This window comes from Canis aureus, chromosome 14, assembly GCF_053574225.1.
Source record: "Canis aureus isolate CA01 chromosome 14, VMU_Caureus_v.1.0, whole genome shotgun sequence".
Lineage (NCBI taxonomy): Eukaryota > Metazoa > Chordata > Mammalia > Carnivora > Canidae > Canis > Canis aureus.
In genome coordinates this window covers 3529978-3556215 of record NC_135624.1, presented here as the reverse complement: position 1 = coordinate 3556215, position 26238 = coordinate 3529978, and the positions used below count along the sequence as shown (strand labels likewise).

The following is a 26238-nucleotide window of genomic DNA, read 5'->3' as shown; positions in this document are numbered from 1 at the left end:
ATGAACGTGATTGTCTGCTATACACCGTGACTGCTGATCCTGTTCCACTGCATGGTCAATAAAACCTATAGTATTCTGGAACTGATTCTTAGAGGTCAAACTTGTAACTGAATTTTTTCCCAAAGATAGTGGAATAAAATGTCTTTATGTTTGCTTGATTTAATTTTTCCCCAAAAGAACGAGCATCATGGCTCAAGAATGTTGGTTTGCTACCAAAATGATATTGTATCTTAAAGTCACAATACTCTTAAACAATTTATCCCTCTGGATTGCATTCCCCATGTCTCTCTTCAGTTTGAAATCAACTCCTATACTTCTCTCATATTGTAATCCAAGAAGACGTATACTCATATCACATCTAATATGCATCTCCCTGACCTCCAATGTACGGCTTTCACTTTTGATCTCTAAATTAAACAATGAGTTGCTTATTCACACCTCCTACTTGTAAAGTAGAGGGATCTTTGAGTGGTTTCTTAACTTTCTACATAAAGTGCTACAATCTCCTTAAGAATAACAGTCTTTTGTTTGTTGAGAACTTAGGGTATATTTCTTTTTTCTTCCCTAAAGATTTTATTTAATTTATTTCAGAGAGAGAGAGAGAGAGGGCATGAGCAGGGGGAAGGGATAGAGGGAGAGGGAGAGGGAGAAGTAGGCTCCCCTGCTGAGCGGGGAGCTGGATGCAAGACTCTATCCCAGGACCCTCGAGACCGTGACCTGAGCCGTAGGCAGACGCTTACCAACTGAGCCACCCAAGCGACAATTCAGGGTATATCCTAAAATGAAAGTGAATAAAGAAAAATAAAGAACAACTCATCCATCCTAAAGGAAGACTTTACATATGAATATATACTTTTTCCCTTCTTTTTTGTCTTCTGTCAAGTATCAAACTATAGTCTATATCATCTCAAATAAACAAGGCTCCTGAGTTCCCGAGCAAGAAAAAGTAAACACAGAGATGGTCTTTTGGGGGGAACTTATGTCTTCAATTTTTTCTTCTCCAGGTGATGAACCACCATGTTTAAAGTCAAGTATTCTTCCTCCACTATTGTATCTGCCAAAATCCTGGTCATCCTCTGACACTTGACTCAAGTTCCATACTCAGTAGTGTTCTCTAACTTCCTCAAACCAAGCAGCTACACCCTCTGTGGCTTGATCTATTTCTGACAGTATACTGGTTGCAGGCTAGCCTTCAGGTGTTCTCTCATGCTTTCATACCTGTGCGTTATGGCTTGCCCAAGGCACATAACTAGTAAGCTCCTATGGGGAAATGAGACCCATCATTGCTGCTCCAAGTTCTAGGATCTTTCCCTCCACATCATGCATCTCCTTGAACATTGCTTTCTGTCACTCTTTACTAAGAAGAAGGAAGATGTTGTTCTCTCCCCCAAAGGATGGTAACTTAGTATTTTATGTGCTGCCAAATGACTTTGTCTCCATAAATTTCATTCTTCCAATTGGTTCTCTGCTCCTCAAATTTCTCCTTCTCTAGCTCCTTCAGGGACTCCTCATCCTCTTCTTGATCTTTCCAATTTTGAAGTTCCCCAAAGTTTATCTTCAGTAATCTTCTCCTTTTGGGTTCTCTACATTAGTGACTTCACTTATACCCATGAGTTCAGAGACTGTTCAAGGGTAGATTACTTGGCTCAAGTCTCTAGCCCTGTAGTCTCTCAAGTTCCGCTATTATATTTTCTGGTGCCTGTTTAACATCAGCAATGTGTTGTTTTTGTTTTTTAATGGTCTCATCAATTTTTTCTGTATCAGCTTTTCCTTCTATTGTACCAAGTTCTCTCCAGAGAGAATCTCAATGTTTTCTTTTCTTTCTCCTGCATCCCCACTCCAATTGCTAAACAAGTCATAGAGGTCTGTCCTCCTCTTCCATTTCTAGTGGCATTTCCTTAATTCAGTGCCTCTTCATCCTGCTTCTGACCAAGTTCAATGGATATCTAACTCTTCTCACTTCTGATCTCCTTGCCCCAATCCTTCCGACATGTTGCTTGAAGCCATGGAATAAATGATGCCAAAGCAGAGGAGGCAAAGCTAGGCAAGTACCTTGACCTTAAACAGATGGAAAACCAATATTTTCAGATCAAGGCAGGATAGGTCAACAGATTAATATTTTTAAACTATTGGAAAATATAGGTGGAAAGAGAGGAAAAGAGAGAGACAGATCATGAAGGGATATCCTGAAAGCCAAGTAAGAGAAGTAGGGAGGAGCCAAATACTGGAAGAAGTCAAAGAGGATATTTCTTTATCTCTCATATATTCTACTTCCTTACCATCTCTTTTCTTATCATATCACCAACAAAAAATAATACTTACATTAAAGCAATAAAAACTTGATAGCCAGTTCATTTTAGTTTTTATAATTAATTGCACCTGTCAGAGTAATGAGTCTCAAGAGACTGACAGAGTAGGAAGTCAGAGCAGTATTAAATAGGATATAAACCTAGGGGGCACCTGGGTGGCTCAATTAGTTAAGCATCTGCCTTGGGCTCAGTTAATAATCCTGGGGTCCGGGATCCCTGGGTGGCGCAGCGGTTCAGCGCCTGCTTTGGCCCAGGGCGTGATCCTGGAGACCCAGGATCGAATCCCACGTCAGGCTCCTGGTGCATGGAGTCTGCTTCTCCCTCTGCCTATGTCTCTGCCCTCTCTCTCTCTCTCTGTGACTATCATAAGTAAATTAAAAAAAAAAAAAAAGACTTTATAAAAAAAAATAATCCTGGGGTCCTGCAATCAAACTTGCATCTCACATTGCATTCGGCTCCCTGCTTAGTGGGGAACCTGCTTCTCCCTCTCCCTCTGCCATTGTTCCCCTTGCTTATGCTCTCTCTCTCTCTCTCTATGTGTCAAATAAATAAATAAATTCTTTAAGAAAACGATATAAACCTAGATCCTGGGAATGCACCAAAGTGTTCTTTTCTGGGAGCAACTATTACTGTATCAGTCTCAATACAATCTCCTTTGTAAGGTTGTGTTATATGTATTTATCCACCAATGCTGAAGAAAAAGTGTTAAGTTTTATTAGCCCCAGGTACACATTTAAACTTTATCAGAAAAAAAATTAATGAGATCAAACACACCGCATCCTTGAAATGAAGGGTTTCTTGTTTGACCACTCATTAAAATTATTTGCAACTGAATCAAGAAATGACAGAATAACCAACCATTAAAAACTCCTGGGTTCATTTAGTCTCCAACCAAAGGTAGTCAGTCCTGAAGAGAATTTATAATTAAAGCATCTTTATTTAAAACAGACTTTTGTCAACTGTGGTTTCTAACCCATGAGTGAGTTGTGAAACCAATTTAGTAGGGTATGATCAATGTTTTAAAAAATTTTTAGGGGATCCTTGGGTGACTCAGCAGTTTGGCACCTGCCTTTGGCCCAGAGCATGATCCTGGGGTCCCGGGATCAGATCCTGAGACGGGCTCCCTGTGTGGAGCCTGCTTCTCCCTCTGCCTGTGCCTCTGCCTTTCTGTGTGTGTGTGTGTGTGTGTGTGTGTGTGTGTGTGTCTATCATGAATAAATAAATAAAATCTTTAAAAAAATAAACAAAAAATTTTAATTTAATTTTTACCCTTAAAATTTTTTAAAATTTAAATTCTAGCTAGTTAAAATACAGTGCAATATTGGTTTCTGGAGTAGAATTCAGTGATTCATCACTTACATACAACACCCAGTGCTCATCACTAGTGCCCTCCTTAATACCCATCACTTATGTATCACTCAGTTTTTTTCTCTATCCCTAAGAGTCTCATATGGTTTGTTTCTTTCTCTCTCTCTCTCCTTTTTCCCCCTTCCCATATGTTCATCTGTTTTGTTTCTTGGTGAGTGAAATCAGATTAACATTTTTCTAAAAATATGAAACACAGTAACAAAATCGTTAGGATGCATCACAAATTGCAACGGTATTATTTCATAAAACTTTTATTTCAGTAAATATATTTGCATATATGCATGCACTAGGTTACAATGTAAAGGTATATCTTCTTGTGTGTTACAGTCAAAAAGTTTTTAAAAATTTAGGGCAATATAATATGCTTTCTGCTGCTTAAAAACAATAGCAGCCAATTCCATCAGATTACACTGCCTTCCATCATCCTAGCTATTCCTGAAATCACCGCTTTAAAAAGATACCCTACCTTTCTCCTCAGCAACACCTTTAGTGCATTCTTATACCTGTGATTCTCAAAGTGCCATCCATGAACCCCTGGAGGTCCCTGAGACCCTTTCAGAGAGTCTACAAGTTCAAAACTATTTTATTGTAAGACTTGGACATTACCTGCATTTTCAGTGTGCTGATATTTGCACTGGTGGAGCAGAGTCAAGATGGCGGAAACTGCTGGGGCACTGGTACCAGTGGTGGCAGTGGCACCAAATTGTAGTGTATATGGCTCTGCCATGCAGGGTTTCCTTCAAAGGCCAATTTCACTGAACAGTGACCTTAATGAAGCAGTAAAAAGTATTCAGTTTCTTAAATGTTTACCCTTGAGCACATATCGATTTAATATTCTGTGTGAATATTGTAGGAAGTTGTCATAAAGACCTGGATGCATACCAGTTATGATGGTTGTCTCAAGGAAAATCATTTGTGCAGTGAGCTGAACTAGCTGCTTTTCAATGGAATAGCATTTTTACTTGAAAAAACTATGCTTATTCATATGTTGGTATTTGGCAAACATTGTCTCTAAAATGAACAAAGTGAGACTATCACTTCAAGGAAAACAACTGAAAGAATGTATTGCCAATAATACAATTCCAGCTTTATAGCAAAAATGAAAATTTTAGAAAATTTGATGGTATACCAATACTTAAAGAATTTTAGAATGAAATCAGTGGTCATATGACAAAAGTGAACTTTGACACTGTATAATGAAATGTTTGGAACGTTTGGAAGATCTGGATCACTCAGTGAACCACTACTTTCCAAACAACCAATGCATGATACAAGTACAAGATAGATCATTGGATTTTAAAGTGATGGGATACAAAAAGTCACTGATATGGTTTTAAAATCCACCAATTTTTAAGAAACTAATCTTTAAGACACCATCACTTGCTGAGAGTTCTGGCATCAAATTAAAAGAGAATATCCAATTATCTAAAAAGGGTTCTTAAAATACTTCTTCTTCCAGTTACATATTCATGTGAGGCCAAATTTTCTTCACCTCCTTCAACCAAAAAGATGTCTCACATCAGATTGGATACAGAAGCAGATATGGACTACAGCTGTTTTCCATTAAGCTAGACATTAAAGAGATTTATAAAAATGTAAAACAGTGCTACTCTTCTCACCTCTTCTCATTAGAAGTTTCTTATTATGTTATTATGTAATGGGCTATTATTTTCTTTTTTTTAAAGATTTATTTATTTATTTATTTATTTATTTATTTATTTATTTATGATAGACATAGAGAGAGAGGGAGAGAGAGGCAGAGACACAGGAGGAGGGAGAAGCAGGCTCCATGCCGAGAGCCCGACGTGGGACTCGATCCCGGGACTCCAGGATCGTGCCCTAGGCCAAAGGCAGGCGCCAAACCGCCGAGCCACCCAGGGGTCCCCAATGGGCTATTATTTTCGATGAATAGAATAAATTTAAAGTTTTCCCCAGTTTTAATATCTAAATACAATAAACACTGGTAAATGTGACACATATAAACAGAGCTCTCTCTGGAGTCCTCAGTGATTTTTAAGAGTAGAAAGGACTCTGAGACCAAAATGTTTGAAAACCACTATCCTGGATCTTATTTGATGCCTCTTTCAAAAATCACTAAATTCAAAAATATTCATATTTGAGCTTCTGAGTCAATAATCAATTATACTATCTATGACCAGCTTGTTAACAGGTATGGATTTAAAGCCATTTCTAGATTTTAAAAATGAGTTTCCTAACTGGAGAATATTTAATGTACATGTCATTTAATAGGTAAGGGCTCCCAATAAAATCCTTAATGTTCTCTCTCCTGCTAATCTTAATTTTAATTACTATGTTATCAAGCTGGGTATCATATAAAAACATAACCTTTATTCATTAGTAGAAGCCACAATTCTAATCTGACATTTTAAATTCCTCATCTTACCTGAGCTGTGTATCACACATGATGCAAATGCCTGTCACAGTGTTCTGAACATCAAGAGCTTTCTTGATAAAATGCCAGTAGAAGAACCCATGCTCCAATGTCTCCAGAACACTCCAGAACAGACATTATCCTGCAATGAAAGTTTGTATGAAATCAACATGACTTAATTACATTCATCATACTGAAAATCAAATTCTATGCCAATGATACATGGCACTTGGAGCTTATTTTACAAACATTAACTAATTAATCTGCAAAACATCCCTGAGAGGCAAAGCATAATGATATATGAGCTGACAACCTAATTATGTCTAATTATTCATAAGATTTCTCCCTTCCAAGTGTTTTCTATTGCCAGTTCAGAGAAACGGGCCTGCTATGTGCTTAAATCAGATGTGGAAATCAGCTATCACTTATCCCATCCAGAATTCTCTTGCTACAGAGTGCCCACATTTCCTTTTAGAGCAGATCATCCTGTACCATTTTCCACTGGAACACTTCATAGAAACCCCAGAACCCCCAAACATTAATCTAGTGCTGAACTCACAGTTCTAGATCTTAAATGACATTCTTTGCTCCTTTCTTTCCTCCAGGCAGTTTTGGTCATTATCCCAATTTCTCTGACCAGTTTTGCTCTACTGTTGTTTCTTCTCACAGCATATTTTTCCACTGTAAGGATACTTAGAGGCATAGGTCCAATCATCTGCGCACTTTTCTTCCTCCAAATTTTGTCAGCAGAGGCCAAAGCTGCCTTCTCTGTGCCTTCATTTCTGTCACCTCCTTGACTTGAACACTTCAGAGGTTTCTTCCAGCTTCTCTACATTCCCTCATTTCTCATCCCACTTGAAATTAGGCAACTTTGTTCTATCTGGTAATCCCACTTTAGCTTCTAAATTTTCTCTTTAACAGCAAGTTGGGCCTTAAAAGTCGATGCCATATGTTTAAAAACATTGCTAGAAGACATATTTGTGAAGTGGGATGTTACCATTTGTGGGGAAAAAAAGATATTATACAATTTTGCTTAAAAATGTATAGATTAGCTCAGGAATGGGAGATAAATGACAATTCTTATGAAAGCTATATAGATTTCTCCAGAGAAACAGAACCAACAGGATGTGTTTGTGTGTGTGTGTGTGTGTGTGTGTGTGTGTATGTGTGTGTGTGTGTACAGAGAGGAGAGATAGACTTATTTAAGGAATTGGCTCACACGATTGTGGAAAGCAGTAAATCCAAAATCTGCAGGGTAGGCGGGCAGGTTGAAAATTCCAACAAGAGCCAATATTGGCAGTCTTGAGTCCGAAAGCAGAATTTCTCTTTCTTGGGGAAAATTTCAATCTTTGCTCTTAAGGCCTCCAACTGTTCTGGTGAGACACCCATCCACATTATGGAGGATACTCTACTCAAAGTCTACTGATGTAAATGTTAATTGCATCTAAAAAATACCTTCACAGCAACATCTAGACTAGTGTTTGACCAAACAGCTAGGCACCGTAGCCTAGCCAAATTGACACATAAAATTAGCCTCACAATGTTTTCAGAAAGCATTTAAGGCAACTGTCTGTATTTTTCACCTTTGTGACTTTACCAGCTAATAAAGTACCTCCTGTATTGGATGTTCACTACTCATTGGCCAAGTACTTGTGTTTTCAATAAAATTATAAACTTGAGTGACAGTGTTTATATTGCATTTCCTTTAACTATGGGAATCATTCAACACAAATTTTCTGGGAGTGGGGATCCCTGGGTGGCGCAGCGGTTTGGCGCCTGCCTTTGGCCCAGGGCGCGATCCTGGAGACCCGGGATCGAATCCCACGTCGGGCTCCCGGTGCATGGAGCCTGCTTCTCCCTCTGCCTGTGTCTCTGCCTCTCTCTCTCTCTCTCTGTGACTATCATAAATAAATAAAAATTGAAAAAAAATATTTAAAAAATTTTCTGGGAGTGTACTGATTTCAAAACTCTGTCCCATTGTCACACTAGCATCCTCATTTTTAAGTGTACAAAATGTGGTTATTGTACCTCTAACAAGTAGTTTCATGCTGAACACAATCCTTAAATCTCACTAAATACTTACTGATTCAAATGAAATTTCCAGTCTGTGGACATTTTGCTTAAAACATGACAAAATGCAACTGGGGGAAATTATCATTTCTCTTCTCATTTATTCATGAGACACAAAATGCAGTCTGGTTCTTGTGTTTTAAATTTTCCATGTCCAGTACAGGGTGTGGTTATAATGAATTGTTGAGCCAATATGAAGTAAGATACTTGGTAATCAAGGGCAAGTTTAAACAGTGTTGAACATTTTTTTAGGGTGAGTGAACATGCAGGTAATGTATCCAGGAAAAGGCTTATGTAGAAAGAGAGGGACACAATTGGACAAAATCCCTGCTTATGGATTCTCTACGCCAGTAACATGACCTTACAATCTCAGGAGGAAGGTTGATTTTTTTTTTTTAAGATATAAGAAGACATTAGAATAAAAAAATAAATAAAACTTTTTTTCCAATAAAAATTACTTGGAACTTTTCTGGACTGCTGGAATTATTTTCCTACTTTATAATCTGATGTGATTTTCAAAACTGCTGGTTTGTTCCAAAACAATATCTCAAAGGAGTACAAGTTATACCACTTGGAGTTTGGATTGCCCTGCTGAAAATTTAAAGCTATTATAGAAAAATAAGTGATGAATTATCTTCAAGGAAGCCAGAAACTGCTTGAAACAAAGGCCTTCAGCTATTCAGTCAAAAAATTAGTGAGATTTAGTAATGGCTTGGGTACAGGAGTGAAGATAGAGAAGGGATGAAAGATGTCTTCGCTGCAGTAAGAGACTGGAATTATGCTGATCTCATTATGAGAAACAGAAAAATTAGAAGAGAGAACCCATGTGGAATATTTAGCAGAGGAGTGGAAGTGATGAGTGATTTGGAGCATGCTGAATTTAAGTGGAACATGGAGATACCTTGTAAACAGCAAGCAAGAAATCAGAACCAGAACTGATGTTCCCAGGATCTTTACCATAGAATTTTTTTTTACTTTACCATAGAATTTAAATAAAGCCCTAAGTATTAACCATGGTTAATCCCCTGCCTCCCCTACATCTACCCACACCACAAATGTACTCCTCCTGGACTCCAGTGGGAGGGTGTGATTTGCAGGCCCCCTACTCTGAACCTTCCGGAATATGTGATTGCTCTCTCTTTACCTGGAATGTTCTCTTTCTTTTTCCAGCTCCACACCCAACAACCCCATACTCCAATTTCAACTCAAAGTTCAGACTTTACTTTAGACATTTCTTCCCTGATTGCCCCCCTACACACACACACACACATACACACACACTACTGTGTTAGGTTAGTTGCCCTCCTATGAGCTTCCCGAGTACTCAGTATTTATAACCCCCCTTATACCATTGTTATAAGACCCTGCTTACTTCCCTCCCATCCAACTCAAGTTTAACATTCCCAAGCACAGGCACTGCACACTTTCTGCTCATTACTACATTCTCAAGTCCACTACACATAGTAGGCACTCATGAAGTTGAATATACAAATTAATTACCAGAGAGGGTTAAATATAAGCCAGATGGCAGTGGATAAAATTCTCCAAAGGCATGACTGAAAAAAGAAAATGATAATTGATGGCTGATGATAGTGATATTTCAAATAACAAGCTTGGAAGTGCTTTGAAAAATCAATTCCCTGTTGTTTAAGTGTATCTCATGGAATGGGTGTTGAACTTATGATCTCGTATTCTGATGTGGCTTTTCTAGTGAGACATGGAAGGTCAGAGCACACCCATGTGGGTGGTGGGTGTATCTTCTACGAATCCCAAAGCCTTTTCCTAGGGCACCCACCTGTGAAATCAGTGGGTCCCCAGACAGGAAGTGGAACTAAGAGGTGGGCTTGAGAGTGTGTGGAAGGAGAGGCTTGATCTTGCTTTCTTAGGCTTGAGGCATGGCTTCCAATTTAGGGGCCTAGACACATAAGGCTATTGAGCACTTGAATTAAGCTGTCTGGATTGAGCTATGCAGCAAGGATAAAATACATACCAGGTTTCCAACTTGGTACAAAAAAATATTAAATAATTTTTATTTTGATTGTGTGTTGAAATGATAACATTTTGGATTTTAGTGGGTTAAATAAAGTACATTATTAAAATGTATTTCACTTACTTTTTAAAAAAATTTTTTTAAAACAAGGCTACTAAGACTTTTTAAATGCTGTATTGGCTTACATTATATTTCTTTTCAACAGCGCCACTCTAGAGTAAAGAGGAGGTCTTCACATCTCCAAAGGTCCTCCTGGGTAGAGTTGTGAAGGCCTGGAATAGGCCTGAAAGCCTGAAGACTAAACCAGGTCTTGTAAAAGCAGAATGGCTTACGAGCATCTCTTTCTTGCTTCCACTCATAATTCTACAGAGCAGGAAGTATCACAATTCCCCATAAAGAGAAGAAACTGAGGCTTGAGGAAGTAGAATAATTTGCCCAAGGCACACAGCTGGTTGGCCCAAAGCCCAGATTGAGACTCAGATCTTCCTTCATCCAGGGTCCTCCTGCCAACCACTACAATACTACACGTCATTTCCTCACTGATCCACAGCTGACAGACACACTATGGCTCTGGCTTGTGGATATTTCCTATGTGTACACACTGTCCTGAGGACTTAAGACTCACATATTTAATCTTCATAGTTACCCTAAGGAGTGTGGTTCTTGTTGTTATTATTACTATTATTATTATTACTATTATTCTCATTTTATAAGTGAGGAAATGGAGTCCCAGGAAAGTGAAGTAACTGGTTTGAGATCATACAGCTTCTAAATCATGGGATTATTTGACTCTTAGTTCTCCTATGTTTAAAGTTCTCTAAATATTCCATCTCTCTAAAATGCCCATTAAAGATATCAAAAAATATATATCTGGTAGGTGCATCTGGGTGGCTTGGTAGTTTGAACGTATGACTCATGATTTAGGCTCAGGTCATGATCTCAGGGTCCTGGAATCAAGCCCTGCGTGGGGCTCTGCGCTCAGTGGGGAGTCTGCGGGAGATTCTCTCTCTCTCCCTCTATCCCTCCTCCCATTCTCTCTCTCTTTCTCTCAAATAAATACATAAATATTCTAAGAAAAAGTGTGTGTGATAGGTAAAAGCCAACCCTCTTTGATTAGAGACTATCTTATGACGTTTTAGGGAGAGGAACTTGTACCTTCTAGAGCTCCCCTCTCCTCCCCTAAGTAGCCAGGGGAGAAAAACACTGTCTGATATAATTCAAAGAAGACACAGTTAACACATTCTGCATAGTCATCTAGCCCACACTCTCCTTTTACAGATGAGAAAATGAGGCCCAGGGAGGTAAAGGGATTTGCTAAGGCCATGCAGCTGGTTCGTGGAAGAGCAGGACTGGAATACAGGTGATCTCTCGAAATGTTTGACTCTCCAGGGCCTACACAGCCTCCAGAGGACCAAGGAGAGTCTAGAGAATTTGGGAGGAGGAAGGAGAGCTGCTGCCCTACTGGCTGTCGGAGGCAAAGTGTATAGTCTCACTGCACACAGTTTCTGTGCTGCCCCCAAAGCCAGCAGAGCACAACAGTGTGCCTGGGCCTGGGAGAGAACTGCCAGACCAGTCCCTGCTTGCTCCATAATCTACAGCTCATTAGGGCTAGGGACCCAGACAAACAGGACAAACCATATAAAACAGCATTCACCATGCACTTGAAAACGGGTAGAGGTTTTTTCTTTCAGTGCTTTTCCCCCCTCTTTAATCATGGGCAGATCCAGGCTTTGTACATAACTTGGTAGAGCAGCAGTGATACCTGACTGGCCAGACAGGTTTAGGAAATTGTGCTGAGGAGGAGATGCCTCCAGGAAAGGCAGATGACTCTCCATGCTGATCCTGGAAAATCTCACTCACACTGGAAAAAATTTTAGTTAGCAACCTGGACCTAAAGCTGTTCCTAGATGCTGCTCTCCAAGCATCAAGCTGTTCAATGGCTCAGAAGCCCACCAAGCCTCGACTCACTGTCTGTCCCTGCACACACTCACACTTTCCACTGTCATGGGGCGGGGGGGGGGGGGGGGGGGTCTCTGTTCCTGGTGGTCTCATTTTGGATGTGCTCTTCCCTGAGGCCCAATGTCACAGACACCTTGAAGCTTTTCCAGACCACACTCAGCCCACTAATCATTCCTTTCTGTGCAATCTTAAGATGAATACCCTCCTGCACTTAGCACTTAGGTAGTTTGTAGTTGGTTTACATTTATCTCTCTATCTTCTGTCTCCTAGACTGTGATGAAGCCACTCAAAGCAAGGGACAGATATAGATTCCCCTGTGAATTCTGAATTCCTTCCTGGTATAGAGCCATGAGAGCAGAAGACACTCAGTGAACCTTGGGTGCTGCTAATGACAGTATGACAATAAAGATGATGTAGGAGAAGGAGAGGGGAGAAAGATAGAAGGTGAATCCTGTTCAAGTAAAGTGGTCACAGAAAACCTACAGGACAAATTGGATGACTATAGAAACCAAACTCCAGGCCAAAGAAAAATGGTACAAATAATCAAATTTATGGCCATGAAACCTCTGCCTGCACATTTGTCACACCTGGTTCCATAGGCCATATCAGGGGTATTCAATGCAATACAGGACTGTCTTTTTATTTCCCAATTTGAGGCGCTCACTGTGATAGTTTTATATGCCGACTTGATGAGGCCATGGGGAACACAGACTATTGGGTCAAACACTGTTCTGGGTGTTTCCAGAAGAGTGTTTCTGGACAAGATTAGCATTGGCATCAGTAGACTGAGTAAAGCAGATTGCCCTCCCTAACGTGGAGGCCTCTTCCACTCAGATAAAGATCTGCATAAAATAAAAGACTGAGCAAGAGGGAATGTCTTCTGCCTGACTGATGAGCTGGAATGCGAGTCTTTTCCTGCTTTCAATCTCAAACTGAAAAACTGACTCTTCTTGGGTCTCAGGCCTTCTGACTTTTAGACTAGAACTTCTACCTCAGCTCTCCTGGATCTTGGGACTTCTCAGTCTTCATCATCACATGGATCTGTAGCCATATCTGTATCCATTTATCTACATCTCTGTTGATTCTTTCTCTCTGAAGAACCTTGACTAATTCACCCACATAGCTGGCCTTCTTAACTGAGCAGCAGAAGTCCTGACTCCACCACAAACCAGAGTGAACCTTAGATGAGGATGTTAGCTTCTCTAAACTGAATTTTTTTATTTTGCTTTGTAAAAAGACAAAAAAATTTTTTTTTAAAGATTTTATTTATTTATTCATGATAGTCACACACAGAGAGAGAGAGAGGCAGAGACATAGGCAGAGGGAGAAGCAGGCTCCATGCAGGGAGCCCGATGTGGGATTCGATCCCGGGTCTCCAGGATCGCGCCCTGGGCCAAAGGCAGGCGCCAAACCGCTGCGCCACCCAGGGATCCCAAAAGACAAAATTTTTAAGTGCTTTTAAGAAACACAAATGCCTCACCTACTTCACAGAGCTTTTGTGAGGATCAAGTGAAATAACAAATGTAAGCATGGAAGATTGGAACTGGAAGAAAAAGGTAATACACCAGGCTATGAGTAACTGCGTCTTGACCTTGAACTTGTGGCCACTTGCCTAATCCTATATTTTCCACATTTAATTTAGGAATTACTTCTAAAAATCTGTTGTCTTGTTGCCTAAAATTAAGTACTCTATTTCTTTTCCTAAAAAAGATTTTTTTAATTTATTCATGAGAGACACAGAGAAAGGCAGAGACGCAGGCAGAGGGAGAAGCAGGGTCCCTGTTGGGAGCCTGATGTGGGGACTCCATCCCAGGACCCCAGGATCAGGACCTGAGCCAAAGGCAGGTGCTCAACTACTGAGCCACCCAGGTGCCTCAAGTATTTTATTTCTAAAATTAGGGCTCTTTGACTTTCCTCAATGCCTCCCCCAGTTCAGGACAAGCCTCATCAGTGGCAAACTTATGCTGTAAGATTTGAGAGGCAATTTTGCACACCCCACCTCCATCTGCCACATTGTTACTCCTTCGACAGAAATATTCCTTTGGGTTAAGACATCATGTTACCAGGAGAGTCCATTTAGAAAGCAAATAACCACAGAAGAAGATCTATTACGTTAATATCTTGGCCTGGATCCATTCCCAGATGCCTCCTTGAGAGTGAAGAGCAAAGGAATGAGACACAAACAGTACAATTTAAGAGGAGGCAGAGGAAATGATATTGGGGGACTGTCTGGGGAGGACTAGCCTGGGTGGGACACAGCCTTAGGAAGTCCTACATAGTCATCAGTAAAGGCAGGCGGGACAGGGTGTAGAAGGAGGACAGAGGCTAAGGAAAGAGGCCTGAAAGAAGTTAAGGCAAGGTCAGAGTCCCGGGGGGCGGGGGGCACTAGATTACCATCTTGCCAATTGGATACTTGTGTTATGGGCTGGCTCTGTTACTGCTTCTCCAGGCCTGAGACCAGACACTCTTACCAGTTCTCTCCTCCCTTGGCTTCTCCCACCTCCCTTGCGATCCCTCACCAAACCCTGCTATTTTAATTTTCATGTCCCTTTGATTCTGCCTTCAACGTCTGGTTCCCAAAGATCCAATTCTGCTGCTGCAGGCCCTGAGGGTCACACCAGAACTGGGCTCCCCTTTTTATCTGGTTCTACCCTTGAGGGCTGTATTTCCCACTTCGAGAATCACGTCCCTCTAGTGTGGATGATCCCGACATTCCCTTTCCCCGGAGGCCTCCCATGGCTTCAAAATGCCGCACAAATCAATGAAACTCTGACCCCTCCTCATGGACTCCTAACCTGCTCCTTTATCTAAAGTCCTTCTCAGGAAGAGCTAACACTCCTATCGTGAATTAGAATTTATTTAAATATAATCACCAACTATCATCTGGCTGGTGCCCCCAACACTCAACTGAAATTGCTCAGGCAAGGATCACTCGTGACTTTGCAAAGGGCACAAACACTTCTCATGTATCATCTCTGTGTCCTCGCAGCCATCTACACATCCTGGTTTTGGCTACTCTGTCCTGCCTGACTTCTCAGCACTGGCTACTGCTTTTGTCTGCTCAGCCCGCCTCTCCTCACCTTGGTAACTGCCCCCACCTCCCTAAAGAAGAGTGAGACCAGGATCCACATCTCTCTGCCCTCAGTGGTTGGTCCCAAGATGGGTTACATGTCCCAAATCAGGCCTGTTTTTCACCAGGATTTTCTAAATGAAGCTGGTTGGGCACACCCTAATCAATCAGTGTTGCTGTATAACAAATATTCTCAAAATCTTGTTGGCTTATAAGAACCAATATTTATTTTCTCGTCTGTGAGTCTATAGGCCAGATGTGGTAAGGATTGACTTCAGGTGGGCTTCACAGGTGTCTTCGTTCTCTGTGGACCAATGGCTACTTAAGGCCTCCTCTTCTCAAGATAGAGCACAGAAATACCGGGCAAGCAGAAATGTGAGCTATCTCTCAAGGTCTTGGCTCAGAACTGTCACTTTGTTGTCACTATCCACATTTCCAGAGCAAGCCATGTGGCCAAACCCAGTATCACAGAGATGCTGCCTCTAGTGGGAGGAATTACAGTCATTTGGCAATTGGCGGGGGAGGAGAGAGGTGAAGAGTTAGGGGTGGATAATAGATATATCCCTCCATGGGAGGGAGGGCATGAAGAAATGGGAACAATAACCAATCTGTCCACTTCCTTTACCTTTCTGAACCCAGGCTCTAAGGATGGACACCAGGAGAGGCTGTGGCCATGCCCCCACCATGTGAAGCTGACCTGAGGATGAAGACCATACCCAGAAATCAGGTTCCTGGATCTAGTGGTCTAGCTCCATCCCTGCCTTCCCAGGTATTAATTATGAGTCATTGAATTTTCTTTTGGTTTGGGATCCTTTCACTCATGTGCCAAGAGGCCTAGCCAATGTATTCTTTTACCTCTCGAGTGGTCCTTGTTGGCCTTATATTCTGCACTCAGCTCTCCTCTCTCTAGGAAAGGGGTCAGCAAACTATAGTTTGTGCCAGCCACCTGTTTTTGTAAATAAAGCTTTATTGGATCACAGCCACACACTAATTTACATACTGTCTGTAGCTGCTTCTGCACTGTAACAGCAGAGTTGAATAGTTATGGTAGGAGACCATATGGTCCACAAATCCTAAAATATTTACTATCTGGCCTTTTATAGAAAAAGTTTGCCTGGTCCTACTCCAAATGATGGGGGCCATGTGCTTTCCCTGGCCAGCCTCATCCACCTAAATCTCCCTGGCCCCGGACTTCACCCCTGCATCTTAAGATAATCGTGCACCTCCTTTTCTGCTTAGATGCCCCACAAGCTCCTCAAATTCGATTGAGTCTTCAACTCCAACTGAATTCACCCTCTCTCCCTAAACCGAATCTTCCTTCCTAGTACCCATGTTGGTAAGTGATGCTGCCTTAGCACCCAGTAGTCCCAACTAGAACACATCTTAGACTCTCTCTCATCTCTGTCTCTCTCTCCCCTGCTTCATATCTCCTTACCCCCACCTTCTCTCTCCCTCCCCTGCTCCATCCACCAGTTGTGCAGGTTTTACTTGGAAACATTTCTGAGATCTCTGCTCTCTCTCACCTTTGTCATGTATCCTCATTGTAGGCTCTTAACTTGACTCTCCCTCTCTGGTGTTTTCCACCTAAACCATCACTGCCCTTCCAGTAGGGAATCTTTTAAAGCAACAATCCTGGGGCGCCTGAGTGGCTCAGTGGTTGAGTGTCTGCCTTTGGCTCAGGTGTGATCCTGAGGTCTTAGGATCGAGTCCCGCATCGGGCTCCCCACAGGGAGCCTACTTCTCCCTCTGCCTGTGTGTGTGTGTGTGTGTGTGTGTGTGTGTGTGTGTCATGAATAAATAAGTAAAATCTTTAAAAAAAAAAAAAAAAAAGTAAAGCAACAATCCTGTTCTGCTGTTCCCTTATGTAAACTTACTCAACTGCTCTCACTAACAGTCAAGTCCAACCTTAATAACCCAGCACACAAATCTTATATGTCCTGGCCCTGCTGGTCCTTCTGTCCTTATTCTCAGGGTAAATCTCATCTCAGCCATGACTAATTGGAAACATGCCCACTATACTGTTTCTTGTTTCTGGCCTTGTTTTATGCCCTGATCACCCCCACCTCCCTTCTGCAGTGGCTAACTCATCCTCCGGGATTTGGAACACTTGGCCCTCCTTTCTAGGTAGCCTCAGGTTGCACTTGCCTTCCCAAACTGAGCTGAGGATAACCACTTTGTTGTCTCCCAGCTCTCATGCTAAAGTTAACTTGAGTCTACCTGTTACCTGCCTGTCTGCTCACGTTGGTATCAGTTCTTGGGCAAAAAAAGCCCATGCTTTATTCATCCCTGTGCCTTTGGCTCCTGGCACCAAATGTTGGGTGAACTGAGTTGAACTATAAAATGTTTTTTACTTATATTACCTAGTATGGAATGTTTACAACGATATTTGAAATAAAATATTATTATTCCCAACTTTATGAACTAGGAAATTGAATCTCAGAGAATTTGCCCCAAGCCACACAGCTGATAAGGAGCAGAAGACTTAACTTAAATCCAGGTCAACTGACCTTGAACTTTTGAAAACTTTGACCAGAAAATCTTGCATTTGATTCTTGATTCATCTTTTGTATTAGTTATAAAGTATATCGCACTTATAAAAATTACATCCAGGCAGCCCGGGTGGCTCAGCTGTTTAGTGCCGCCCTTGGCCCAGGGCGTGATCCTGGAGACCAGGGATCGAGTCCCGCATCGGGCTCTCTCCATGGAGCCTGCTTCTCCCTTTGCCTGTGTCTCTGCTTCTCTTCTCTGTCTCTCATGAATAAATAAATAAAATAAAAATTACATCCTATAAGATATAAATGTATCTATTATGATAATAATAAGATAAATGCCTGTAGTCATAGTCCATCACTCAGTTTAGTAAGTAAAACACTGCCGATACCTTTGAACCACTGGCCAAATTTTGTGTCTATCATCCCCTTGCTTTTCTTTAGGTTTTCCTACATATGGATGTACAGTGTATTGTCTGATTTTTTTTTAATTATTTATTTATTCATGAGAAAGAGAGAGGCAGAGACATAGGAAGAGGGAGAAGCAGGCTCCATGCAGGGAGGCCGATGTGGGACTCGATCCAGGGTCTCCAGGATCAGGCCCTGAGCTAAAGTGGCGCTAAACCGCTGAGCCACCGGGCTGCCCTGTATTGTCTGATTTTGCATGCTTTTGAATCACATTGTCTATAACCTTTTGTGGACTTGCTTCTTTAAGTCCAAACCTCCCCAAAGGTGGATATATTAGTAGGTGAGGCCTTCGTGAATGGGATTAGTGGCTTATACAAGAGGCTCCAGAGAGATCTCTAGCCCCTTCTACTACATGAGAAGGCTACAAGAAGGTGGGATCCCTGGGTGGTGCAGCGGTTTAGCGCCTGCCTTTGGCCCAGGGCGCAATCCTGGAGACCTGGGATGGAGTCCCACGTCGGGCTCACGGTACATGGATCCTGCTTCTCCCTCTGCCTGTGTCTCTGCCTCTCTCTCTCTCTCTGTGTGACTATCATAAATAAATAAAAATTAAAAAAAAATAAGAAGGTGCCGGTTGTGAACGAGGAAGGGGGCCTAAATGTAACCAGGTTGGTGCCTTGATCTTGGACTTCCCAGCCTCAAAACTGTGAGCAATTGAATTTCTGTTGTTTATAAGCTATCCAGTCTGTAGTATTTTGTTATAGTGGCCCAAAGAAACTGAAACAAAATATAAATTAAAAAAACAACTTTTTTTGCTAACCAGGCAGGTATAAATAGATTCTCTCTCTTTTTTTTTTTAATAGATTCTCATTGAGCTTTTAAATGTGCATTTTTCCGATTATTGGTGACATGGAAGCATTGTATATGTTTATCAGCCATTTATACTTTCTCTTAGGAAACATGCCTGTTTATGTTTTTGCCCATTTTTCTACTGGTTTATCCGGCATTTTCTTATTGACCTATAGGAGTTATTTACATATTCTGGATGTGAAGTTTCATCAATTTTATGTCATAACAAATAATGTTCTCTCTTTGTGACTTATCTTTTTATATTTTTGGTCTATTGATGTATGAAAGTTCTTAATTTTATTGCAACTGTGTATATCAACTTTATCCTCTGTGGTTTGTATTTTTTTGTGCATATCTGTTTGTTTAAAAAGTTCTTCCCTCTCCCACCATAAGTAGTAAAAGATACAACTTATTGAGTACTTTCTATGTTGCAGTACTCATTAGCTCCCTTTTACAGAGGATAAATGCAAAGCACAGAGAAATTAAACCACTTGATCAAAATCATACAGCAAATCTGCAATGGAGTCAGGATTTAGCTTCAAATGATGTGGCACCAAAATAGAACTCCTAGAATTAACTGAAGAACAGACCTCCACCATTTCAGCTCTAAAAACAGCCAGTAGATCAAGGGTTTTTGGTGTCCTGTAAAGTGAACAGGATATCCCCTGAAGAAACCCCGCAAGAAGTAGAGGCCATCCGTCACAAAGCCCTGAACAGCCTCCAGTGACTCCTACACCGCTGGGACCGAAATAGCTCACACAGCATTCCTGCCGCCTCCTTGTGAACTGTGTGGAAAGGAACATTGGTCACGAATTCTTTGTTCCAACCACCCCCACACATTAGGAGAGCCACAGTCACTGCAGTGGCATCTTGGAATCTGGAGAACAGCATGTCACAGGCTACACATCATACTTATTCTGTACCGAGTGCTGTCTTCCTCCAAAATTACAGGTTTTTAAACAAATGCAAAGAAATGGAAAATGATTTTTTTAATTAAAAAATAAAACGGGACTGATTTGTGTGTAGCAGAGCATGGGGGCCAGATCATAAAGTGTCTCATATGCCAAGCTTAAAAAGTGTGAACTTATTGTGTCAATGGTGAGGTCTGGTAGCATTTTAGACAGGAAAGTGACACGATCCACTTATTATCTTGCTTGTTAGAGAGTGTATGACTAGTTACAATCTGGCTGATAGAATATATTGAGGAGTGGTTGTGCCAGGCTCTGCTGGTAGTACCCTCCCACCCTATCCTGGTTTCTTCCTTGCAGATAGAGCTCACCTCCCATTCTGAAGGTTGGAAATGCCCGAGTCACTTTCCCAGCCTCCCTTGCAGGTAGAGCATGGATGGGCTTGTGACCCAGTCCTGGCTGATGGGACCTGAAGGGGAATCTGCTGGGGCAGCCTGAAAAAGGTTTTCCTCTCTGAAAACAACAACAACAACAACAACAACAACAAAACAAGATGCATTCGAAGAAATGCCTCACTTTTTTTTCCCCCTGCATGTGGTCATGTTTGCATGTAATGCCTGGAGCTGCCACCATGTAAAGGGAAAAGCCTGATGTATCAGGAATGGTAGAGCAGAAAGATGGAAGTGATGACATCATAGAGCCACACAGAACCAAATTCCCTCCAGAGACAACATGCTTGTTATCTAAGCCACTTTTACTAGGATATTCTGTTACTTGTATCCTAAAGCACTCAACTGAAGGAAGCATTAATAAGGTCACCGACATAAGTTAATGTGGTATTATAGAAGATATAAAAAAGACACTTTTTCCTTCAGATATCTATTTGAAATAAATGAGCCTCTTAAAATTGTGAAGAGTTAGCTACCATATCTATTGTTCATTGAGCATTTTGGGTGCTAAAGCAAGAAACTACACAGCTTCCCAGGTGATGACTTGTTATTTACCTAAAAGTGGTATTTTTCTCACTTCCTTCTCTCATTCGGATACTTCCCCTAATAAACACTGAAAACTTTCTCCCAGTTTTCATTAGGCAGCAATTCTCTTTTCTTGAAGGTCCCCTGTAGTGAAGTCATGGCAGACAGAACACATTCTGTATGAAGAATCTCAGCATGGTCTAAACAAAAGAATCCAAGTTCCGGTGCTTCCGGCAACAATATAGGACCGCAGGATTCTAAAGGTCAGGGATACCTTACACATCATTTGTAGTAAGGCGGTAGAATTTGAATGAATGACTACACACAAAATCAAACATCTAGTTAGAGTTTGTTAAGACCATTAACAACTATCTCCCGTTCTAAATTTTTACATCCAGCAGCTGGTTTCAGAAATTCCTTCTGGTCTCATCTGAAAGTACCTCGATTCTGGAGGAAAGATTAGGGTTGTGCAGCTAACACAGGAGATTCTTTCCTTCATTGCAGGAATAGTGACTAAGGATCTATCGATCGTTGGCATTGAGATTTCATGGACCTGACCTTTATTCTCGTGTTGCTTACAATATTCTCGGGGACTCGTGACTTTTCCATCGCAAACAGCTTTGGACGTTCAACTGAGAAACCCTGAAAGTGACAGAAGCCGGAGCTGCCGGGAACAGGGTCCGGGGCCGTCCGCCCGCTTGGGTGCGTCCTGACCGACCGCCCTGCGGCCCCGGCAGGTGCAGCCCTGCGCGCGGGGACGCGGGGACGCGGGGACGCGGGGACGCGGGGACGCGGGGACGCGGGGACGCGCCTGGGCGGCGAGGCCCGCGAGCGCACCGAGCCCAGGCCGCGGGGCCCCCGGACGCGCCGCGACGTCGGGGGGGGACGGGGGGGCGGGGCGGGGCGGAGCCGCACCTGCGGCGCGGGGGCGGGAGCCAGGTGGCCGGCGCCGGGCAGGAAGTGGCCTCGAGGGCGCGGCGCGGCGGGGCGGGGGGCGCGGGGGCCGGCGCGGGCCCAGGGAGCGGGCGCATGGCCGCGTCGGCCGCGGTGGACGAGCTGTCCCGGAACTTCACGTACTGGTCGCCGGGCGCCGGCAACGGCTCGCTGTCGGGCGCGTGGTACCTCGGGAACCAGGTAAGGCCGCGGCGCCTCTTGCTGGCCGCCGGCGCTCAGGAAGATGCTCGCCCGGGCCGGAGAGCGCGGCCGCCCGGCCTCCCTCTCGGGGCACCAGGCCCTGGGGCGGGGCGCGCGGGTGGGCGGCTCCGGCCTCCGCGGGTCGTTCCCGGGCCTCGGGGCCCGCGCCTCCCCGCCTCTCCAGCCCGAATCCGCCTTCCCCGGAAGGACCCGAGGGCTGCAAGGCCACGGCTCTCCGCCACCCATCCCAGCCCCCTCCATCCTGGCCACGTTGCGGTGGAACACGAACGACGCCGCGTTCTCAGGCGCCGACCCCCGCCCCCGCGCGGATGCTGCGGCCTCGGCTCGGCGCTCCCCGGCCCCTGCCCCTGCCCCTGCCCCGGCCCCGGCCCCGGCCCCGGCCCCGGCCCCGGCCCCTGCCTCACGCGCCCTCTGGGGAACCCTCGTCCGCCTAAGCGATGCCGGTTTCTGCTGGAAGTATACGCTGAACGGAATCAAAGGGGAGCGGAGCTTCCCACTTACTTTCTGTCTTGGTTTAAGACCAGAAAAACGCGGGCAGCCCGGGTGGCGCAGCGGCTTAGCGCCCCCTTCAGCCCAGGGCGTGACCGCGGGGTCCCGGGTCGAGTCCCACGTCGGGCTCCCTGCGTGGAGCCTGCTTCCCCCTCTGCCTGTGTCTCTGCCCCTCTCTTATGAGTGAATAAATAAAATATATATATAAAAAAAAGATCAGAAAAACACTCCGAGGAGCCTTCCACTGGCCGCAGTCATATTCTTTTAAGTGGGAGCAAGGGATCTTGATGTAGTGGGTCCCAGGCTGCTGCCTGTGTTCCTAAGTGTGTTACTGTATTCTTGTTCTTTAACGAATCTGTGGGCCTTCCTACTTCACAACAATGTAATCACAACATACTTGTTACTGTCGGTCCAAATCGTGTTTTAACTAATGATTAGAGGTCCAGAATTCCTTTAAAGGACGCTTGAACAGTGTTTCGGATGTTAATTTCTAAAATATTAAAGTTTTGTGTTCAGAAATTTAACAGAAAATTATTTACAGAAAGACAAAATAAGCATGTTCACCTTATTAGTTTGCAGCAGAGAGTATTGCTTTAAGCCTGTTCTATCCCAAAATGTACTAAAGAAGGAAACATGAGGGGACTCAGAGCCTCTTGGTCACTGTGCGAAACCTATTTCACTTCTTTCACAGGAATTACAAAGAGAAGAATTGCTTTTTATGGGAAGCTCTTTGAAGTCTGTTAAATTATGCTTATGCTAATGTACATTACAAACAAGCTCTAACATGCTTATGCTAGAAGCACTCCTAGTAAAGGTTTAAGAATGAACTTTCTTCTTTTGGTAAAGAAATTAGAGAATTAGTAGTTATGACCTACAATGGCATCATCCAAAACAGGAAAAAACATTGTTTTCATAATGGAAACCCCAATAGTCTGTTGTCCTTGATGTTTACTAGAATTCAAGATAGTCTTGGCTCTCTAACATCAAAACAGATTACCACGTGACATAAATGTGAACATCTAACTTGATGTTTGCAAGGCTAACATGCCTCTGACTGTATATATTTGATCAGGTTTAAAATGGTGTGCCCAGGATATGCTAACTGAAATGACTCAGTTGACATCTAAACTATAGCTAGTTTGAGTTCAGGTTGCATCAACCTTTCCCATTATTGTACAAATTTAGGCCATCTTACAAAAGACAAGAGTGTGAAAGTTGATTTTTTGAAATTCAGTCAGCAAACATTTTTTATTGAGTGCCTTTAGGGTAGGCCAGGCCAATAAAAAAAATAAAATGAAGCCTAATGGGGTTTTTTTCTTTTCTCTTTTGACACAGCTGAAAGTAAATGACTAAAAATGGGAGTGGCTCCAGAAAAACAGGAGCGTGAGACACAAGTTTAGGACTCTCACACTCAAAAGCAACCTTGGTTCCTGGGTAGTTATGATTTAATCAGTTTTGTCACAACTGAACTAGATGATGACAGCATCTATTTACCAGTTGCCCAGCTCTCTGTGTCTTTCCAAGTGATAACCACCAGACTGATAAATTAACTCCTAGGAAAAGACCAACACTTTCACATAATGGATGAATATTTAACAGTGGTCTCTTAGAATCAGTGTTGTCTGGAGCAAAGATGTGAGGGCTTCTAGAGGAGGAAATCACAAAGCGGGTAGAAGTAGTAGTATAGGGCAGAAAATGTTTTGGGAAGCCAGAGAAGTGAGGTCTTTTCCCCTTTTTGTCACTCAAGAGTCTGCCTATGAAAGACAAATGTAGTGGGGTTCTCTAACAGTATTTTCTTCATGTTTGATCTACAAGTTTGCAGCATAAAAGGGTAATGTTTCTGAGATAGTTATTGAGCCCCCTGCTTTGAACAAAGCATGTGTACATATTCACCATGGTCGTCAGATTCAAACCCTTCCTTCCAGAAGAGTTATTGGGTACTTGGGGAAATGAGCTGTGCAGGTAACTCCAAAACAAGGCAGTATGTTTTAAGTGTCATGTGAGTGGTATAAAGTCCTATGGAAATTCAGAGCAAGGTGGCTTTTCGCAGGGGCCATCAGGGAGGTTTTGTGGAAAGGTAGTATTTCCACTGGGCACTTAAGGGGTGGACAGAGTTTCAGTGATGGGAGTGCACAGGTGGAAGTCGTCCCAAGAAAGGCACAGTCTGAAGAACAAGGACAGCCCGTGTGGCCCGGGCAGGTGACTTTCTGAATATTTTTGTACCTGATGTAGACATTGGTGGCCATTGTGGTTGCACTGGAGGATGGGGACTGTAAGGTGGAAATATACTTTGAGGTCTTAAAGATAGTCATGGATTGTCTTGAAGGACTGGGTGAGAAGTTTGGACTTTATCTTGTAGGCAATGGGGAGCCATTGAAGGTTTTTATTTTGAGCAAGGGTTGTGAGAATCAAAGCAAATTAAATAAAATAAATTTAACTTAGGGTTGGCAGGATGCAGAGGCCTCAAATTGGCTAAATCCAGCCCACAGATGTGTCTTGTTTGACCTGCATAGAGAGTTTAAAAAAAATGTTTAATACATTGCCAGCATTTAAAAGCAAGTCGATTATATATTAAGTTTCAGGTTGCAGTGATCTCTTTAAATGTTAGATGTTCTAGCAGTACTTGGCCCTCTTTCCAATATGGTAACTGTGAGCTGAAGTTCACAGTTTAGAACAGCTGTGCTCCCCACCTAACCCCGCCTTTTACTCTCCTCTCTTTAACCCATTGGCCCCTGTAGGCACTTCATTTGCAACCAGTGTTAGAGGCTGTAGTCCAGTCTCTGCTGTGAACCAGAGTGTGCTTAGGAAATTCACTCTGGGTTTCAGTTTCCTTTCCAGGAAAATGAGGATTGGAACAAAAGATTTCCAGTCTTCCTTTTGTTCTCTGATTGATTAAATGGTGCCAAACCAGCAAGGTTGTGGAGGGAATGGACGGTAAAGGATGAATGTGGGAACAACTGGGAAGGAGGGTTTTGTCCCTGGTTCTTAAAGTTTAAGCATATTGCTCAGTATTTAAATGCACAAAGACGTTGTCAAAAAGGTTCATTCTGCATAGGGTGAAGTGAAAATTTAGAATTTTTTATGTCCTTTATTTGAACTTTTGATTTTCAATGGCTTGAGTGTTTAAAGTCAACATATTTAAAGGAAAAATGATACAACTTGGCCGGGAAGAGGCAAAGCCAAGAGACTGACATTTGTTATGCATTTACTATGTGACGCTTTATAGCTATTATCTCAGTGGAGCCCCCTAAAAACCTCCTCGTAAGGTACATATTATCCTCACTGTTCATGTAAGGAAACTTGTGCTAAGTAACTTGCCCCAAGATCTCACAGCAATTAGGTTTAACTACATGGCTAGCCTTATTTCTTGCCTGAAGGCCTTGCTGAGAAGCTGTGTCTTGAAAAGAATGTGGTGGTGAGGGCAACATGAGTGTGGGAAAGGAATGAATATGGCTTGTTTCATTGTGCTGATGAAAAATCTCATTGAGTTTTATATTGCCCTTTAGTTGATTTTGCTTTGCTACCATCTGTTTCTTTTCTGGTAGCTGCATTTGGCTGTTTCTTAAAAGTGCCAAAATTTAGAAATAACCAAAGTGCTGGGTAGAGGTTGCTGGTCCTTTCCATTTCCTTCCCAAGAAAAATAATCTTTTTGTTTTGTTTATGCTTATTTTTTTTTTACCTTCCTTATATATCCAACATGGCATTTTCCTATTATCAGATTTTCTACGAGATATATGTATGAGGCAGCAAGAGGAAGGAAGAAACAGATTACCTCAAAGCAACTTTTGTTAAAAAAAAATCATCATTATCC

The 26238-nt window shown here is 42.6% G+C and overlaps 1 protein-coding gene and 2 long non-coding RNA genes across 5 annotated transcripts in view; 1 reads left to right on the top strand and 2 right to left on the bottom strand.

Moving 5' to 3' along the window:
• Nucleotides 1-3967: 3967 nt before the first annotated feature.
• Nucleotides 3968-22695, bottom strand: LOC144283064 (uncharacterized). The gene is made up of 3 exons (XR_013351400.1): nt 22440-22695; nt 6082-6211; nt 3968-4444 (listed from the first exon to the last, which is right to left on the bottom strand). It is a non-coding gene; the product is annotated as an uncharacterized LOC144283064 (long non-coding RNA).
• LOC144283063 (uncharacterized) lies at nt 15347-21586 on the bottom strand. Its single transcript, XR_013351399.1, has 2 exons — nt 20814-21586; nt 15347-15640 (listed from the first exon to the last, which is right to left on the bottom strand). It is a non-coding gene; the product is annotated as an uncharacterized LOC144283063 (long non-coding RNA).
• The window catches only part of NIPAL2 (NIPA like domain containing 2), a 76457-nt gene continuing 71978 nt past the window's right edge, over nt 21760-26238 (top strand). For 2 of the 3 annotated variants that reach the window (XM_077846706.1, XM_077846705.1), the window contains exon 1: nt 21781-21917. Coding sequence is in view for 1 of the 3 variants with exons in the window: in XM_077846703.1 (XP_077702829.1) it covers nt 21813-21917 (105 nt within the window). In the remaining 2 variants the exon portion in view is untranslated. Of the gene's footprint in view, nt 21918-26238 lie in introns of all 3 variants that reach the window. The other variant, XM_077846703.1, reaches the window with a different exon arrangement.